This window comes from Pristis pectinata, chromosome 24 (genome assembly GCF_009764475.1).
Source record: "Pristis pectinata isolate sPriPec2 chromosome 24, sPriPec2.1.pri, whole genome shotgun sequence".
In the NCBI taxonomy this organism is placed as follows: Eukaryota; Metazoa; Chordata; class Chondrichthyes; order Rhinopristiformes; family Pristidae; genus Pristis; species Pristis pectinata.
Window position 1 is genome coordinate 16,703,585 of NC_067428.1, and position 19,601 is coordinate 16,723,185.

Sequence of the window (19,601 nt, forward strand, 5' to 3'; positions counted from 1 at the left end):
ACATGATCAGGTTTTAAAGTATTCCCAGGTAGCAGAATAAAATTAAGCCCTAGAAATTTAGTCTATGGAAGATGCAACCCGGCTAACAAGCCACATTGGCTTCCCATATTACTACATTATGCCCAGTTGCTATCACACGTTATTAATCAGATGACCATCACACTAATATTAGCCCAGTTTTGTACACTGATTGGCTGTAGTTTTGCCTACTTTACATTAAGGCTTTGAAGGAGGGAATAATAATATTAAGCCTGAATCTTAAGATCTTAAAAAAAGATTTAAAAAAATTTTTTAAAGTTATACAAAAGGTCTGGTTGGGAATGGCAATGAGGAAATAGAGAAAGCCAACCACAAAACTTCCTTCTGGACTGAATATTTGCCAATACAACAAATATTTGCCAAAATTATAGTAAAACTAACAAAAGCATCCACTTAGTAGACTCACTACCCACAGCAAAGCACTAAACCCAAAAATCCACAGTAAACAATTCAAGATGAAGAATTTTATTTTAGAATCCTAGGATATGGTTACATCTTTAGATTGTGCTCTTTATAGAACATAACTTGTGACAAATAGGCTATGAATACATTCAACATTAAAATAACCCACAAAACTTTATGCCCTGTATTTCAACAATAAAAACTAGATATATCTACAGCCATCCAAGGTATGGGGCTGTTAAGCATAACAGCATTCATCTTCCAGTTAAGGAGCATATTAGATACAGCTGTAGAACAGTTTAGAGCCCAAAATCCAGAAGCCCAACAGACCAGAAGTAACCCAACAAAATTTCAATAACATCTGTAAAGTTAATTAACAGCCATTCATATAACCATTTATGACATGGTTCTTGTTGAGGATATTGTCAAGTTTTGCAGTTTTACGAGGTACAGGCTGAGCTGCCAAGTGATCAGTTATCTGGGTACTCATGAAACTCCTTTGCATCTTGTGTTCCAGAAGCATGTGGTTCTGAGGAGGAAGAGCCAGACAGGCTCTATACAACAGAGGCGAAATCCATGTTACTGATTAATTCAATTAGATTCCTTACCACAACCCAACCACAACTAGCATTTAATGGTGCACTTTTCCAGTCCATCCCCAATGATCAGCCACTTGTGTACTGTGAAGACTTCAGCCCTATCCCCATATTAGCACAAAGCACACCAATCCTTCCTCCCACCAACTGCCTAATATTTAGATCCAGCACTGAACAAAGCATCACTGAATCACTTATACAGACTGTTAACAAATGATAAAAAAAATTCCCCCATTTACCTTTGTTGAACCACAGTATTCCTCCACCTAAGTGAGCTACCTAGTCTAATACAGTCTGCCTTGCTTTCCTTGGTCCATATGATGCCCCCCTTGGGCACTACTTTTACTAACAAATCTTCCAAGGGGTGAACCAATTCCATTCAGAGTTCACGTCCATTTTTCGAATACCCCCTTCTGCTTCATTTCAGTAGGAATTAGGCTGTTCCAAGCACTTACCTCAAAATATTCTCAATGCATGTCCTTTGCCTGAAGAGAGAATTAACAACTGGTGTTCCACCTGGCACCAATGGGGCCTTACAGAGGTAGCTGAGAATTGAGAGAACACTGTGGAATGTTTGGAATTCAGTGTCTGATTCAGTTCGGAATGTTATCCTTTGGCAGAGCTCAGTCAGGATTACCAGATCCAGAATAAGAGGACTGGCAAGCAGGGAATCCTAAATGGAATAAGGTTTGAACATTCAGTTAGGGCTCCTTTACAATGTATTCAATAGTTTCAGTGAACATCAAGTGTTTGGTCACAAGATTAGTCTCCAGCTTAGAGAAAGGATTTTATGGTTTTTGTACAAATAAAGCCAGTTTAAAAACAAACAGAAGCTTAAAAAACCAATGCTAACTTTAAGACAAAAGCAAAAATAAATGGAATTAAAAAGGCAAGAAGATCACCAGGACCTGATAACCCAAATCCTATAGTGGCTACATAGTGGTTGCACTAGATGTCTTCTTCTGGTATTCTGCAGAACAGTTCCTACAGACTGAAAGGTAGCAAGCATAAACCTCCACAATTTAAGAATGAATAGGGAAATAAAGGAACTACAGACCAATTAGGTTTACATTAGTAGGGGAAATGCTGGAATCTATTATTAGATGGTAACAGGACCCTTGGGAAATAAAAGACTAAACTCACAATTTGAAAGGGAAATTATGTTTAACAAATCTGCTGGATGCAAGGTTTTAACCAGCAGAATGACAAGGGCAAACCAATGTAATGTGTTTAGACTTTCAGTAGGTCCTTGAATAAAAGTACACAAAGATCTTTAAACATAATTAGTGACCAAGGTGTTGGCACTATGGACAGAAAACTGTAGGAAAAAGAATCATTTGGGTTATGAGCTGGAGGGACACTGCAGAGATTAGTGCTTAGACCCCAGCTGTTCACAATTTACATCAATGATTTATACAAGGGCGTTAAGTGCTTTATATCCAAGTACACTAATGATACAAAGCTAGATGGTGGTGTGGGATGTTAGGAGAATGTAGAGAGGCCAAGTGAATGAGCAAGGACTTCGCAGAAGAAATATGCACTATGAAAAGAATTCCAAATTTCAAAGTAAATTTGGACAGGATGTTTTTCATTCTCTTCCTACCAACAGTCCATAAAATTCCATCCTCCCCCCCCACCTTTCCAAAAACCCAAATATTCCCCCTTGACAAACCTCACAGGTGTTATGGAGGACAATGGTGTTGGTGCCACCCATCATGATCTCCGATGTATACTCGTCCATTGCACGCTTGCTATCTCCAACATATGGGACATATTTAATTACAACCTAAGAAACATGGATAAACAAAATGCAAAAAAAACCACAAGGATGATTAGTCCACTAAAGCTCCTTTCAAGTTTCTAAGATTCACTTTCAAGCATTGGTTGGCAAATCATGCTAGGTTTATAAGTTTTTATTGTTGCCACATCAACATTTAAAAATTAGCTCAAGCCCCCAGGTCTTACACCAGGCTCATGTTGCAATCAATCACAAACACCTTTTCATCAGGCTGGAAAAAAGAGAGCTTAAAGAGTTTCCAGTCTCAATCCTGTTAAACTCTGAATGGTCCTCCTGCAGCTTTATTAAAGACTGGAGTGAAATTTCCATCTCCAAATGAGGAGCTCAGTTGGTTCACTGAGTCTATGGCAGCCCAGAGCAATCCCATTTTCCCCACTAATTTTCTCTCTAATCTATTCTCCCCACATTCCAATCAACAGACTCAGGGCAATTTACAGTGACCAATTAACCCATCAACCTGCATGTCCTTGGAATGTGGAAGAAAACCTGATCATCCAGGGGAAACCTATTTAGTCATAGGGAAAACAGTGCTATCTGTGAGGAATTTGCACAAAGGTCAGTATTGACCCAGATTGCTGGATCAATGAGGCAGCAGCTCTTCCAGCTGTGCCACTATGCTGCCCTTCATTTCTCACATAAGCAACAGTAACTGGTAAATTGATAGATGGATTGAAATTAAAATCAGTGAGAATAGTTAAAGAACAAAGAAGGCTCTTCTGGTACTTACACAATGATCTGGCTTCTCAGATGGTCTGTACAGGATAGGATTGGATTGAACCATGTCATCTACAACATTGCTCTTCGAGATCTCTTTTGATCTGAACTGCTCTGGGGCAGAAAGATTCTTCCCATCATTGTTGCCCAAATGATTATAACTGACAATTGAGACTGTCTGCAAGGAAAGAAAAGGAAAAATGACTTTAGCACTGGCATTTCCAGTCAGCTTTTATTCTCATCCATGATTGAAACTCCAATTGTTGAAACCCAAGCCATAATCATCAGCACAATCTAGTAATTAAGTCTGCTTAAAACTGGCTAGGTACCATCTACTATTTTAAGCAGTAAACCATTGCTAATAAATGAAAACTACACTGCACATTAAACTCTACACCATATGGTGGCAGTATAAAAATGAAGGAGTCAGCCAATTTTGTCAGATCATACATTAACCTTGGCCTAAAATAATTCCACAACAGCCTGCCCAAATTCCAGGTCCAATGTTTCCTCTAATGGTGACAGCCACAAATAAAGAGACCAACACTGATAGTTTTTAAGTCTTTCTAAAAGTAGAAACAATATATAATTACATAGCACTGCTTCAAAGCATCTGTGTTTCTGTTTCTCAGCCAGAATTCCAGAAGTTACAAGCTCCATTATTGGTTCTCAAATGGGTTAATGTTACCTTCCCCTTTCTTTTTATTAGTTTTCAAATTAATATAACATCAATGTTTGTACATGTAATACAAAGATCAGGAGAACAATCATAGCATAGATAATCATAAAGAACAAAATATAAAAGAAATCTGTAGATACCATGATCTCTTAGTAAATGAACATAAAAGAAAGATTATATATCCTCCACCTTTTTCTTCCGTTTTAGAAGTGAAGGCTTTTTAATAAAAAAAGCCAACACAATTTTTGAATATATTTTTAACTCCCAATCAGCTGAATCACATCACAACCAAGCCATATCCTGCTTGCACTGATAACATAGGTACACCCATACACAAAGCAGAAATGGTAAACAGAAACAAATGGTACTGTTGCCAGTTGTCCTTGAGCTAGTATGAGAAGAATGCTGTTCAGTTCTCATTTCAAATTTGTCATATGTTAAGATCTGTTAACTCAGTACAAACAAAAGAACTTAATACTCTTGCAGTATTGTAATTCAACAGGCAAAAAAAAGTAAAGTAAATAGCTATAGTACACTTATCAGGAAGACAGGACACATTAAAGAGCTTCTCACCTTTAGCCCAGCACTGACCAGAAAGTCCACCAGAACAGATTTGATTTTAGTCTGGCCAGATTTGAAGTCATCACCCCCAATAAACACCTTGTGTTTGATGGCAAGATCAATGACCCCTGGCACAAAAGTGTTCTGGGGAGAACCATTGATGTAGGCACAGCCCTCCAAAATGCTGGCCACAGCAAACATAGATGATGGCGATATCTCTCCTCCACACTGCAAAACAAAACAAAAAAGAAAATGACAGTTACAATCACCATTGCACACACTCAGACATTCTGACACACACAGCTTATAATTTCATGAGCTCTAGAGGCAGCTTGGCAACATGACCAGGAACCCATTCTGAAGGGTCTTCAACCTGAAACATTAACTCTGGTCTCTTTCCATAAATGCTGGACTACTGAGCATTACAAACGTTTTCTGTTTTATCTGACCATGAATCTTCATCAAAAAGTCCTATTTGTTGAAGAACATGCTGAGTCTATTCAACAATTATTCTAGATTTGGAAAAAGTACTTTTAAGTGTTTACCTCAATTGTCTTCATTAGATTTCCTGCTGTATCATTTACTCCACGAGTGACATCACAGAAGCGCTCAGTATTTGCCGTCCATAAAACAATCACTTTGTTAACACCACTCTTTGCCTTGAAGTCCCTGATGTCTTTTCTAATTTGCTCCACCTGTGGAAAAAGAAAAGTTACAGATTCTGCTGTTGAGGCACCCTATGGCCAAACTATTTTGAAACCAATTACTAAAAATCATTTCTCCACCCACAATTTCAATTGGGATATGTATGGCTCAAAAGAAACAGGGCATCCTCATTTCTCATGTCACCAGTCCTCTTGTGCTCTTTTCCACTGTTTTTGATGGAAGAACAATCTAATCTGGATCCAATCTAAACCACTCATTAGTTGTCAGAAGTACAGGGTCACCGGAAAGAAACCCCACAAAGTTGCCACTACCTCATCCACAGGCACCAAAGTACCATTTGTAACCCTGGCAGTGACAGCCAACGCTGCTTGCTCTGCAAGAATCACTATACAGAGAGTATGATTAGTGACCTATTCTTCATGTCCCATTGCTGTAACATCTTAACCAGCTGCAAATATTTCTGTACCTGCTCCTTTTTGGAACCATGAATCACATTATCTGCCCGTGAACCCTGATTAGCAGCAATGAATTCTGGAAAGTAAATAGAAGGTCGAGGCTGGAACTTTCTCATGTGAGGCTTCAGCTGTTCTTGAAGTTGCCAATCCAGCACCTGAGCTCTCACCATGGCATCACACAGATTCATAGACGAAATATCCCAGCCTGGAAAATAACAGTTCAAATTTTGTACCATTTGCATCTGTAAAGCACCTTCCATATTCCCAGACCACCAAGCTCTCCATAGCCAATAAACTGATTCTGGTGCCCCTATTTACATAAAACAATACAGGTGTTGATTCATACATGTAAAGTCAAGTTAATCCATTTGATATTGGTGCAAGGGCAAATGCTGCCCAAGACACTGAAGGATAGTACATTCTTCAAATAATGCCAAAGTACTTTTTTTCTATGCACTCAAACACAGACCACACGGAGCTGGAAAACTGCACACAAGAACACTTTGTTACAGCCATCAAGTTCAAAGTTATATTCAAGTCCTAGGTCAACTCCATTTCTAGACTCACAGGCAGGTAGATGTACTGTCAGGCAAAAATGATAATTTCTAAATACATCACAGCATTACTATTACACTGGGAATATTCAAACTAAACATGTATGAAAACATGTAGGCAGCATGCAGCAGCTATAGTTTCCGAATGGGACAGTAAAATAAATACATTTTATTCTGCCAAGGAAATCTAAAGTGTTTTGAATGTTCTGATACAACCAGATCAGACTAGTTATTGCATCTAATGGACCTTGCACCATCACCCTGAAGAAAAAGTCAGCCTTTCATACAATTGTTACCCAGAGGAGGTAGTAGAATACATACCATCAAAAACAATGTCATTTGGATTCACTGTGGGCAGTAGGTCCTTGAAAGGCATATAGATGTCACCAGCAGGACCAGCACCTAGACACACAGTTGAGGCTTGAAACAAGGATCCATAGTAATTAGCAACCTGTTTGTTGTTGTTGTTGGGAGCACAAGATATATAGAAAAGGGATGGGGTGGGGAGAGAAGAAAAACATTAAAATGTCAAGCTAGAAGCAATCAACTTTCATAAACATAACACTTGAACGTAAGATCTAAACAAAGACTTAGTACAGTAGAATGTGTTGTATGAAGTAATAGTTATGTAGAATTTACATCAAAGCACAGCTACTTACAAGCTTTGTCACCTTGTGGGTGGAGGGGTGGGGGCAAAACAAAAGAGTAAAGAAAAGAAATCCAGGATTTCCTCCCTTATCCACATCCCACAATGAAATATTGAAAATAATGCTCCAAAAGCACTAATGGTATTTCACCCTATCACTCCTAAACAAAGAGCTGATGTGATACATGATTGTGAGTTCAGTATCTTTATCATCTTAATATTTTTGGAAATAAAAAGGATTAACAAAATACTTTATTTATATACCCTAATGGATTTAATTAGGTAACCAATGACTTCTGGGAATTGGTTATGTTTGCAATGGCTGCCTCATATGAGGTAATGGGAAAAGATCATAATGTACTTCAAGAACACAAATCTTCAAGTTTAGAATCTCAGGACAAACAGCTCATTTGAAACGTGAGCACACAAAAGATGTCTCTCAAATGCTCCTATCCATTTAAATTCCACCTGCAATCCCAGAGGAGAAATTCAGCAAGATCAAGTGTTGCAAGACCAACCTTCTTTCCTGTTTTGGTCATCCAGTGAAGTCCCATCTTGTTGGCCAGAACCGCTGCAGTAACAGTAGTCCCATTATTACCACCCCATCCAACCAGCATCACTCCGAGTTTTGGCACCTTTCTCTCTGTGCGGAAGGTGAATTTGGTTGAACATGGCTTCACCTAGTCAGAGCCCAACACAAACAGATCATTTAAAACAAAATCCAAAAATCATAATTTCCCTCAAGGCAAGTAGGCTTGTCAAGCCTTGGTAATGGACTTCAGAGTTAGCATTTGTCACTGCTAGAGACAGTTCAACTCTAAAAGCCAAAACAAGGTTGATGCAGCAGCTATGTGCATGCTTTCCCCACCACCTGCCTCGATGAGCATGAATGAAAATATAGCCTTGGATGAAGACACATACAATACTAAAAGGGCATCAAGAAATCCCAAATAGAATTGTATTCAAGCAAACATTGAGAATGAGATAGGCTAATACCACGCAGAGAAAGGGTTGTTTATGAAACCAGGTATGTCACTACAAGGTACATTGAAAGGATACAAAACATCTGACATGTGTGAATTATAAACGGCATACTTTGAGGGGCGAGAGAGGGAAAAATCTAACAACCCCAGGTAAAATTATACATATGCAGAGTAACCCACAAAACAAAACTAAAGTCTGATGAAATGGAGTCCTTATCAAGCCCAACCAATGTTACCCAAATTATATTAGGCTTGCCAATGAAATCATAATATTTCTCTAGCAAAGTGCATTCAACTGATGAATATTGAAATGCTTTTATTGAAGGGCTCCCTAATAATGCTTAAAACTAAAAATATTGCAGAAAAAATCTCACCCATTGCTACCAAAACATAGTCAGACACGATTTATGATCCTGTCACCTTAACGTTCGGGATCAAACGGCTTTATTTTACCTAGAAATGTCACAAGCAGCATTAACCACAACAGGACAGGTGCTTAATAATTTAAACGTAGCCAAACTATAAAAGGAAAATAAAACAACCACACTGGTTTGCAGACCATTATGCAGAAGAAACACTGGCATACAAGCTGCTCCTCAAGTGACTGTTCACTGCTGAACATTTTCTGTTTTGAAGGGGTCCAGAATTTAGATCACTGAAAGAATGGCTTGTATCTAACAGTGTCCTTATACAAAGAAAGCAGTGTTTTTTTTGTTAAAAAAAGAAAAAAATAACTATTATGGTTTTAGGGCTAGCCAATATATTTCATTCATATTCAAAATGCTGGAGGAACTCAGCAGGTCAGGCAGCATCTGTGGAGAGAAATAAACAGTTGACGTTTTGGGTCAAGACCCTTCATTAGGACTGGAAAGGAAGAGGGCAGAAGCTGGAATGAGAAGCTCAGGGGAAGTGGAGGAGTAAGTGCAGGCAGGTGATAGGCAAGTCCAGGTGAGAGGGGGAAGTTGGTGGGGGGGGGTGCTGGTAGGGGGAGAAGTAAGAAGCTGAGAGGTGATAGGTAAAAGAGGGGCAGTGGACCATGGAATAAAAGGCAAGTCGTGAGGGTGGGGGAAGGGGAAAGGGGACCTCAGGAATGAGGGAACACATAGGAAGAATAAAAAGATATGGGGGTGGGAGGGAAGAAGAAAGAAGAGGGGAGGGGTTACCAGAAGTTAGAGAAATCGATGTTGAGGCCGCCAGGTTGGAGACTACCAAGGCGAAATAGGAGGTGGCCATCCACTGCAATTCCACATCCCACTCCCATATTGGCATGTCCATCCATGGCCTCCTCTACTGCCACATTGAGGCCAGACGTAGGTTGGAGGAACAACACCTCAATTCACCTTGGTAGTCTCCAATCTGATGGCCTCAACATTGATTTGTCTAACTTCCGGTAACCCCTCCCCTCTTCTCCCTACTTTCTTTTATTACCCCCCCCCTCCATTTTATTCTTCTTTGTCTTCCCTCATTCCCGAGGCCCCCTTCCCCCACCCTCATGACCTGCCTATCCCTTCCCCCCCTCTTTCACTTTAGTCCATGGTCCACTGCCCTCTCCTACCAGATTCCTTCTTTTTCAGCCCTTTGCCTCTTCTACCTATCATCTCTCAGCTTCTTACTTTCTCTCCCCCCCCCACCCCCGCCCCATCCCCCTATCACCTGAACTCACTTATCACTTGCCTGCATGTACTCCTCCCCTACCTTTTTATTCCAGCTTCTGCCCTCTTCCTTCCAGTCCTGATGAAGGGTCTTGACCGTTTATTGCTCTCCATAGATGCTGCCTGACCTGCTGAGTTACATAGAATGATACAGCACAGTACATGTCCTTTGGCCCACAATGTTGTGCTGACATTTTATCCTACTCTAAAGTTCCTCCAGCATTTTGTCTGTGTTGCTCCGGATTCCAGCGTCTGCAGAATCTTTTGTGTTTCTATTTCATTTATATTTACCTGTTTGGGAATAAACAAAAAACTTGCACTTATACTGCATCTTTCATGATCTCAGTACATTACAAAGCGCATTACAACCAATGAAGTTCTTCAAGGTGTATTTGCCAATGTAATACAGTTAACACAACAAGTGCCCACAGTGTTCAATAATGACTAGATAACTTTTTACAAAAAGGCATTTGCTGAGGGATAAACATTGACCTGGATACCGGGATTAATTTCCCTGCTCTTCTTCAAAATAGCGCCGTGGGATCTTTTAATCCACCTGAGAGCAGAACAGATAGATATCAAGACAACGTGCTTTATCTTTTCAATTTGGAAGGAAGCAGCTTCTCAGAGGAAAGCAATTCAACATACATAACTTCCATACATCAAAAGTATTAAACACATGTCTGTAGATAAACAACGTTTAGAGTTCTGCTTCAAACAGGCAACTGATATACCATCAAAACCAGGGAAAACCAATAGACATCCAAGGAGTCATTCCCAAGTGATTAATTACATGATTACTGTGAATGAGAGGGTATCTGTAATCTGGGCATTCAAAAGAAGAAGCTGATCTGAAGTAAACAGCAAATTCATGAATGTTATTCCTGCACTATACAAAAAGGAACTAAAGAATTCATGGTAGATTCTAAAAGTTCAGTTAAAAGTATTCAAAACACACACTTAACATCTTGGACTTATTTCTGTAATAGCTTAATTATTGTACTAATCAGGGATTCCATTGTTGATTTGCAGTGAATTTACTTAAAGCTTAATTTTTAAGCTGTGAAGGTACTGACTGGTTGGTGGCAATGTGCCCTCCACTTTAGTAGACCACAGCATGGGAAGGACAACTTTTGAGATGCCATGATAGAGAGGTGATGGTTAATCTTATAGCTAACTAGTCTTCACAGATACACAAAGTTGCAAAGTGTAGACCATGGGCAGATAAACGAAGTTTACAAACAATTCCTACTACTGTGAAAGCCAAGTTGTTGGGAAGGTACCCAAATTTTAGTGGTCTGGACCATGACAGCAATTACTGCTTCAAATAATTAGAAACTCATTTCCCTTCTTTGATGTCACATTTTCTCCCAGGTAATAGGTAACAACTGTTCAGATCAAAAGCTCTTATTTTTTGCCTTGCCATGGTCTGCGATCAGAAACCTGTCCCCTATGAGACATATATCAATAAACCATTTCCTTGAGAAGGCTGTATGGAAACAGTTGGGAAATGGGAATTGGAAGATTCAGCATAGGCACAATGGCCCAAATGGCTTCATCCTTTGCTTTAAGTTTCTGCTCCAAAACAGCATGCTGCAAATTCAAATCCCCTGCTAAGTAATGTTTAACACCCTCACCAGCCACACACTGGTTTTCCAGTAATTCTTCCACTTGAGATCACCAGGATCACACTGAAAAAGAAAAGTGTATCTAATCCGCAAACTAGTATCAGCATTGTCAGTGATAAAGATAAACAGATAATATCCACATCACATTTACCATGATGAATTCTTTGTTTGATTTTAGTTTAAGACATCATCGGCATAAACCAGATGCCTATTTGATAAAATGTTATACTGACAAGAGACCCCCTGCCCCCACCAACAAACAACCTTTCCATCCTCTCATTTATAAGCAACAGTCAAAATTATTTTGCTAAAATGTGCACAAATAGTTAATTTGCCAACTTTTCCCCTGCTCTTGACAGCATAGTTCAAGAGGTGCCTGTAGTTTTCTAGTGTCTTAACTAACCAATCATTCATGTGCAAACCTCAACAAAAGCAGTATGGATTTTCATTTGCGGGAACATCTTCATCTAGCATCCATCACAGGAGATTTTGGAGGGGGGCAGTGGTGGGATGCGAGAGAAGGAACAAAAACACCGGATAATGATCAGGAGCTCTGACTAATTTCCCTTTCCCTCCGATCCAAAAAGAGGGGTACAGTTGGGCAGCTGGCAATGCTACTGCCTCACAGCTCCAGCAACCTGTTTGATCCTGACTTCGGCTGCTGAATGCATGAGTTTGCACATATTTCCCATGACTACAAGTGTTGCCTTGGTGGTCCAGTTTCTTCCCACATCAAGGTGGACTGGTTGATATGTTAATTGGCTACTGCAAATTATCCTTTGTGTATGCGAGTGGTATGAAAGAATGGGTTGTAGGGCAACAGATGGAAGGATGGGATTGCTCTGAGAGGACAGACTCACTGGGCCAAATTACTTTCTACACTGTAAAGAAATAATATGAAGAGCTAAGGTGCCCCAATCACTAGATTAATTATACACATTTGTAACCAAGTTAGGAGGGCCTTACTCTGTAAAAAAAAGTCACCAACCAAAAATAGTTACAGGAAATCTTCAGCAAGTCACCCCTACCTCGCTCTTCCCACCCCTCTAATCCTTACTGCTTGTTCACCCAGTAAAACCAACTCCAGTATCATTCCTCACACCATTTGAAGTAGTAGATCAGGTCCAACAGCAAGTTAAGACCATGAGCCATTGGATTGGGATTCAGAAACAAAATTAAGGCATTTTGAATGAATGAAGAGACAAATGTAAATGAAACCCATAAACCCCCAACTCTTGCAAAAGCCAAAATTGTTTCCATTTAGGCCAAGGAATAAGACAAAAGAAAAACTCATTTTTACTACAAGAACTAAAAGAACATGGTTGTTTAAAAAAAAAGCAGCAACCAAATAGTGATAAATTGTTTTATCACAATTCCTTCAAGTCCCACACAATCAAATCTATCAAACATATTGACTGCTATTGCAGCTAGTCTCATGTGCACAAGATGGAATGTGGCACTCAAAGGCTCTAGAAAATAGTCCTGCTCAGGATGAGGAACTGGTCTAACTCCCGTAACACGTATTATACAACTGAATCTTTGAGGAATCGTTATTAACTGAATCCTATGTACAAACAGCCTGGGATGTCACCACAATACTCACCTTGCTGACAATCCACTTCACAGCAACTACAGTCAGAAAACAGATGCCTTACCTTAATTGAGCCATTCTCTTCGTAGACCTGTGTAGTCTGATAGGGATACACTGCCTCAATACAATCTTTGGTGTAAGTCACATCTGGGCTGTCAACAATAAACTTCTCCGCCATCATCAACTGGGAAGGTTCCTTTAAAAGGAATTTAGAAGTCAAGGAGGGTTTTGCAAAAATAAAATGATGAAACAGAATTTAACAGCATCCAATTTGTCAACTCAAGGTTAAGACTGGGACCAGATCTACCTTTTTAATTATTACTCTAAAAGTACAGCAGCCACGAACAAGTCACTGTCATGCAAAACAGGAATCCAAGTTGTGGTGTCCTGTCAGCCAGAGTAGAGAACACGCGAATTTGGTTAAATAAATGAAGGGACAAGTCCTGAGTTCACGTGAGCATGCAAGTTCCTGATATTAGCCACTGCTGTTGCAAGGCTCCATATTTAGAGCTTAAAGGAGATTACTTCTACAGGCCTTCAAGCATCTGGCTAGAAGAAATGCAAGCAGGTCACCTGCCTGCCTGTTTTCCTGCAAGATGAGAGGTTGGAAATAAAGAAATAAAGAAAATGTTTTCCAGACCTTCCATTTTCCTCATGATCAGTTCAGACCATAGATCAAATTTTCTGCTCTTTCATTCCTGGAGAAATGTCTCTGCACCAGTTTCTTTTTAAAAATCAGATTTAGTTTTATTGAATAACTATGCAAACAGAAACACGCCCCAGAACCCCAGTGAGGAGTACAGACTATCAACATGTCCAACCTGGAAGTTGCCTGAAAGGGTGGTTGAAGTAGGTACAATACTACTTTTGAAGATGAATTTGATTGAGATGCACTACCATGGTTTTAAAGATGATGATTTAGTTCTTTTTCCCCTCTTTTGCATAGGTAATCAAGTTATTCTGGATTTCTGTGAGCCAATAACAAGTTAAGCAATTTATATATTTAACACCGGTTCTTTAGTTATATCCCAAATGCATTAAAGCACATAGGTGTGGCTACCCCAAGGATGAGTCATTAGACCAAGTAATTGACTATGTGTCCATCTCACTGACCACTGTTGTTGGCAGGATCTCAAATGACATTCAACGTTTCAGGAACAGCTTCTTCCCCTCCATCAGATTTCTGAACAGTCCATGAGCACTACCTCATTATTCCTCTTTTACACTATTTATTTATTTTTGTAACTTATAGCAATTTTGTCTTGCACTGCACTGCTGCCAAAAAATAATTTCATGAAATATGTCAGTGATAATAAACCTGATTCTGACTTTTCACATCATGCAAAGTACAGACGAGGAGGAGAGTCAGTAATGTTGGCACTGCAGGCCATCCCAGTCAAAGTTCATTATGAAATTAGATTCAGGACTAACAAATGTGCAAAACACTCAGTGCATTCACACAGTAACACAACATTTCAAATCTCAAATTATTTATGATATTGCAGAGTAAAACTGATATAGGTGGGTGTACCAACACACTGTTGCAGTGTTTTTAGCCGATTGTATTATATTCATCCACGAGTTCATGGGTAAAGAGTCCTGACCGATACCAGACATTTTCTCAGAACACTGGAAAGCAAGAGGCAGCTATAGCATTAGCAGTAACATTTAACATCCCTCAAACGACAATGAAGCAATGACACAAGTCTTAATAGTACCTTCAGTCAAGAAATGGTTCATTATCTATAAAAAGTGAGGGGGTGACAGATTGGACAGGAAAGATCCATTTCTTTGCAGCAATCAGTGATTAAAACCATCATTTCATGTTAACAGTCAAAGTGTAACAGGAAAGTCAAGGAAAATTTCTCTCCTCAGAGCGTGGCAAAGTTCTGGAATTTAGTTCTTGAAAAGTATGTAAGGCAGAAACGCTCATCACATTTAAAAATATCTAATTACCCTTGAATTGCTGTAACCAGAGGAAAGCTGAAGTAATATTTAAACAAAAGGTGTATAAATTGGCTGCCATATTTTCTCCATAACAGCAACCAATTTTCAAAAGTTAATTGGCCATAAAATATTGTGATGTTGAGATTGTGAAAGGCACGAAGTAAACCTAGTTTTTTTGGGGGAGTGTGGAAGTCAGTCTGCACTGTAATAAAGTAGACAGCAGCAGAACCAAGAAGCGTACAATAAACACTTTATTATTTAACGCCAGTGGGAGTGAGGGATACAGAGAAAGAGTAAGCAGTGTAACTCAAGCTCTGCACTGAGCCCCACTCAAAGATTTGCATGTTTGTGTCCCTCCTTTTATACTTAAAGATGCCTACATGCAGAGTTGCACATACTTGGGCAGTTGCTTACAGCAAACTTTTAGCAAAAAAAGATATGCCTTAAGCACTCCCAAGCACCTGCACATCTCGCAGTCATAACTATAGTCACGCCATGGTTGAAGCAGTAACAGCCATACATTATTAATGCTTACATATCCAGTTACTTTTACAGGAGGAAAGAAGCAAAAATCTTTAGAAATTGCCACAGTCATTGAACATTCTACTGCATCAAAGCTGATCAACTTCTTTGATAATACCTTTATTTCTTTGATGTCTTGACAGCTCCAATTCTAGCACTAGAAAAAGAGAACACTTTCGTACGGCAGCTCTCAGCCTTAGAAAATTCCAAACACTTCACAGCTAGTGATCTACTTTCTGAAACTGAAGTTGATGTGTAATGTTGGTGGTCTGACAGCCAATTTACCTACAAAGAGATGATACATGACCCAACAACCACATTGTTTAAAATAAGCAATGATGGCTCAAGATAAATTCTGGCCAGAACTCTGGAAAACCCTAACCCTTCTACAGTGTCAGATTATTTATATGATGCAAGGGCAGTCTCTTTGACAGGGCAGCACTCCCTCAACACCTACACCATTGACATGGCAGTGCTCCACCACTATTGGCACCCTCCCCTCCTCCAGGGCAGATTTACACCACATCCATCCCACAACACATCATTAAGTTGCAGGTGGGGGGGGGGGGGGGGGTGGGGGGATCCAGTGGGCAGATGCACTCCGCTACCCTCTCTGAAAAGACAGCACTTTCTTAGAACTATTAACCCTCCCTCCAACAGGGTACGCAATGCTTCCATCCACTCTTCCTACCCTTCTCCATAGCATATGCAATGTTCACTCAACATTTCCCCCTCAGAAAGGGCAACACTCCCTAGCCTTCCTCCAAAGACATGCAGTTGACAGGTTAACTGGTAAATTGCCCCTAGCGTATACGTGAGTGGTAGAATCTGGAGGATTTCATGAGAATGTGCAGAGAATTTTAAAAAAACATGGAATTAACGCAGGATTTGTGTAAATGGGTTGCTGAAGATACAGCAAAGACTCGGGCCTGTTTCCATACTGTCTCTCTCAGTGACTTACCTATCCCTTAAACACCATCTCCCCTCCCTCCAAAAACAAAGCAACTCCCCCTTAACACCACCTGTACCTCACACAGCACTCCCTCATTTCGCAGCAGGAACAACTGGAGTGCCACGTTTCCAGAGCCTAAATCAGGAGTGCTCTGCGCCTCCTACCCCGGGTACCCTCTAGATCAACATCACTGAAGATGGAGTACCTGCTCGTCCTAACCCCTCAGGCACCAGCGTCGATTCGACCAATCGGCCCCGCACACTTCTGGCAGCCCCTCTGGATTGGGCAACAACCGCCGCCTCTCAGGCCGCGGCCCCGCGCCCATGCGCATTGCTTCGGGCGAACCCGCACTCGGCTCGCGGTGCCGCGGACACCAGCGGCTGTGGAGAACCGCCGAGCGGCACCCTCCAGCTCGCCGACACACGCCGGAGCCGATCGGATCGGCCTCGGGAACCCGTCGGGGTCGGCCTACTGAAAGAAACTTGTTCCGTTCCTCCCCTCCCGTTCCCTTCCCCCCCTCCCGTTCCCTTCCCCCCCTCCCGTTCCCTTCCCCCCTCGGTGTGGGAGCCAGACATTACCGGTTCTCTCACGGTGTGGATTGTTGCTGCTGCACGTCGCTTTTAGATTAGTAGATTTATTTTATGTAAATATATTTGGTCTCTAGATCTCGTAGCTCCAATTCTTGCTTCTGACTAACAAATCCCGCGGGCTTCCTTAATATAGAGAGTCAGACAGACTTCACTTCCATGGTTACCTCATTCAGTAATGGGCGGAGCGAACTGGGGGGGGCGGGAGACCGCTTACTTAAAGGGCCAGTGACCTCTCTTCTTTCTGCTGGGCAAGCAAATAACCCATCCTATCTCAACTGCACTTTGGAAATGAGGTGATGTCTCAACAGAGGGTAAACAATCTTGCTTTAAAGAACCGGGCAGAGTTAGTTGTATTTTTCCAAACCCACCCCCTGTGCCTGTAATCTGATCCATGAAAACTTCTTATGTTTGTCTGATTGGTGTTTAATCTATAACTCTTCAGACAATGCAAAGGCTTATGCAAATTCAAAGGGGAAAAAAAGCAGAACATTCTGGAAAAACAGTAATTTTCCATGAACTAGTTTACAAGAGTAATACAAATGCCATCAATTTGCAACACATAGGCCGTGCTTCAACACACTGCAATTAATGATGTTTAGCAACATTATATTACATTTTGAAGTAAATAATCAGTCATACATCTAATTTTAGAAGTAAGAAGGCTGTTACTGTTGAAACTCTTTAGTTATGAATGACAAGAAACAAACTGAAGCGTTTAATATACACATTTGATCTGTTTTAAAATAACTTGAATATATGGCTGATCTGTATTGGTGAATGGTCAATTGGGTGGTTAAGTTTCGTGTTTAGAATTAGGGTTGAAGATGTTTTATCAATTGGGATTAGGCATTACTATTGTGGTTGGAGTTAGGATTGGGGCTGGAGTTGCGATTATGCTGGAGAGGATGCAGAAGAGATTCACCAGGATGTTGCGTGGAATTAAGGATTTTAGTTATAAGAGGTTGAATAGGCTGGGTTTGTTTTCCCTTGGAGCAAAGGAGGCTGAGGGGTTTTCTAGTTCCTCAAATTTCCTAGTCCCAATTCCCTGCATTCAGCCCATATCCCTCTAAGCCCTGCCCCTCCATGTACCTAGACAAGTGCTTCTTAAATGATACTACTGTACCTGCTTCAAGCACTTCCTCTGGCAGGTACTTACCACCCTCTGCGTGAAAAAGTTGCCCCTCAAGTCCCTTTTAAATTTTTCCCCTCTCACCCTAAATCTTTGCCCCCTAGTTTTGGATTCCCTACCCGGGGGTAAAGACTGCTACCATCCACATTATCTATGCCCCTCATGATTTTATCTATAAAATCATCCCTCATTCTCATACACTGAAGAATAAACACCTAGTCTGGCCAACCTCTCCCTGTAATTCAGGCCCTCTAGTCCTGGCAATATCCTTGTAAATCTTTTCTGTACTCTTTCAAGTTTAGCCACATCTTTCCTATAACAGAGTGACCAAAACTGTACACAGTACTCCCAAGTGCGGCCTCACTAACGACTTATACAACTGCAAGATAATATCCCAACTCCTATAATCAATGCCCTGACTGATGAAGGCCAAAGTGCTAAATGCCTTTTTCACCACCCTGTCTACCTTTGACACCGCTTTCAACAAACTATCCACTTGTACTCCTAGGTCCCTCTGTTCCATTACACTCCCCGGTGCCCTACCATTCCATTCATAGTATAAGTCCTTTACTGGTTTGACATTCCAAAATGCATCACCTCACACTTATCAGTATTGAAATCCATTTGCCAATCCTTGCCCGACTTCCCTAACTGAGCAAGGTCCCCCTGTAATCTATGATAACCTTCTTCACTATCAACAACACTTCCTAATTTCGTGTCATCCACAAACTTACTGATCAAGCCTTGTGCATTCGCATCCTTGTGCATTCCAAGAAACAACCTTCAACCACCATCCTCTGCTTTCTACCTCGGAGCCAATTTTGAAACCACCTGACTAGCTCTCCCTGGATTCCGTGGGACCTAATCTTCCAGATCAGCCTACCATGCAGCATATAAAGGCATATAAAATTATGAGACGCAGTGTCAAAAACAAGGGGGCTTAGGCTTAAAGTGAGAGGAAGAAGTTTTAAAGGGGATCTGAGGGAAAAGATTTTCACACAGATTGGTTGATAGCTGGAACGCACTGCCAGTAGAGGTGGTGGAGGCAAACAATCACAATGTTTAAGAGATAGACAAGCGCTTGAATGGGCCAGGCATAATAGGATTTGGACCTAATGCGGGCAAATGGGATAAGCATAGCTCGGTACAGTAGTCATTATGGACATCATGGGCCAAAGGCCCTGTTTCTGTTCTGTGTAACTCTATGACTCTCTATGACTATCTAGGAATTAGCATTTGGACCATGGCTGTGTTGAAAATTTCTTTTGGCAATCTTCATAATTAGCAGAAACCATTAATGTCAACCATTCGAATTGATAGATAACCACTGTCAACGTGTACATCGTCACCAACAGTACCATTGTCATTGAGCATGGTTATCCAGGAGACACAATTGCTCTCAGTGGTGTCTGAGAGGGGAATGGATGTCTTCTAATCATAGCTAATCTGTTTTAAGAAGTACAAGTAGACGAAGATGAAGGCAGAAAAGAAAGAAAA

At 40.7% G+C, this 19,601-nt stretch overlaps 1 protein-coding gene across 8 annotated transcripts; it reads right to left on the reverse strand.

The window, feature by feature from the left end:
• Positions 1-488: 488 nt before the first annotated feature.
• Positions 489-17,153, reverse strand: LOC127582621 (inositol-3-phosphate synthase 1-B-like). 8 transcript variants are annotated; one of them, XM_052038069.1, is made up of 13 exons: positions 13,029-13,061; positions 11,383-11,436; positions 10,238-10,301; positions 8,468-8,546; positions 7,629-7,790; positions 6,786-6,915; positions 5,922-6,115; positions 5,335-5,484; positions 4,802-5,017; positions 3,563-3,727; positions 2,710-2,823; positions 1,493-1,710; positions 489-995 (listed from the first exon to the last, which is right to left on the reverse strand). In XM_052038069.1, exons 5-13 carry the CDS (start codon positions 7,725-7,727, stop codon positions 815-817), a joined length of 1,467 nt encoding a protein of 488 aa, XP_051894029.1. In that variant the 5' UTR covers positions 7,728-7,790; positions 8,468-8,546; positions 10,238-10,301; positions 11,383-11,436; positions 13,029-13,061; the 3' UTR covers positions 489-814. The 8 variants fall into 8 exon arrangements, with proteins under 8 accessions (XP_051894029.1, XP_051894028.1, XP_051894027.1 ...); XM_052038068.1 differs by lacking the exons at positions 8,468-8,546; positions 10,238-10,301; positions 11,383-11,436 and adding exons at positions 15,552-15,590; positions 16,964-17,153 and having other exon boundaries at positions 13,029-13,160; XM_052038067.1 differs by lacking the exons at positions 8,468-8,546; positions 10,238-10,301; positions 11,383-11,436 and adding exons at positions 15,552-15,718; positions 16,964-17,139 and having other exon boundaries at positions 13,029-13,160.
• Between the last annotated feature and the right edge of the window lie 2,448 nt (positions 17,154-19,601).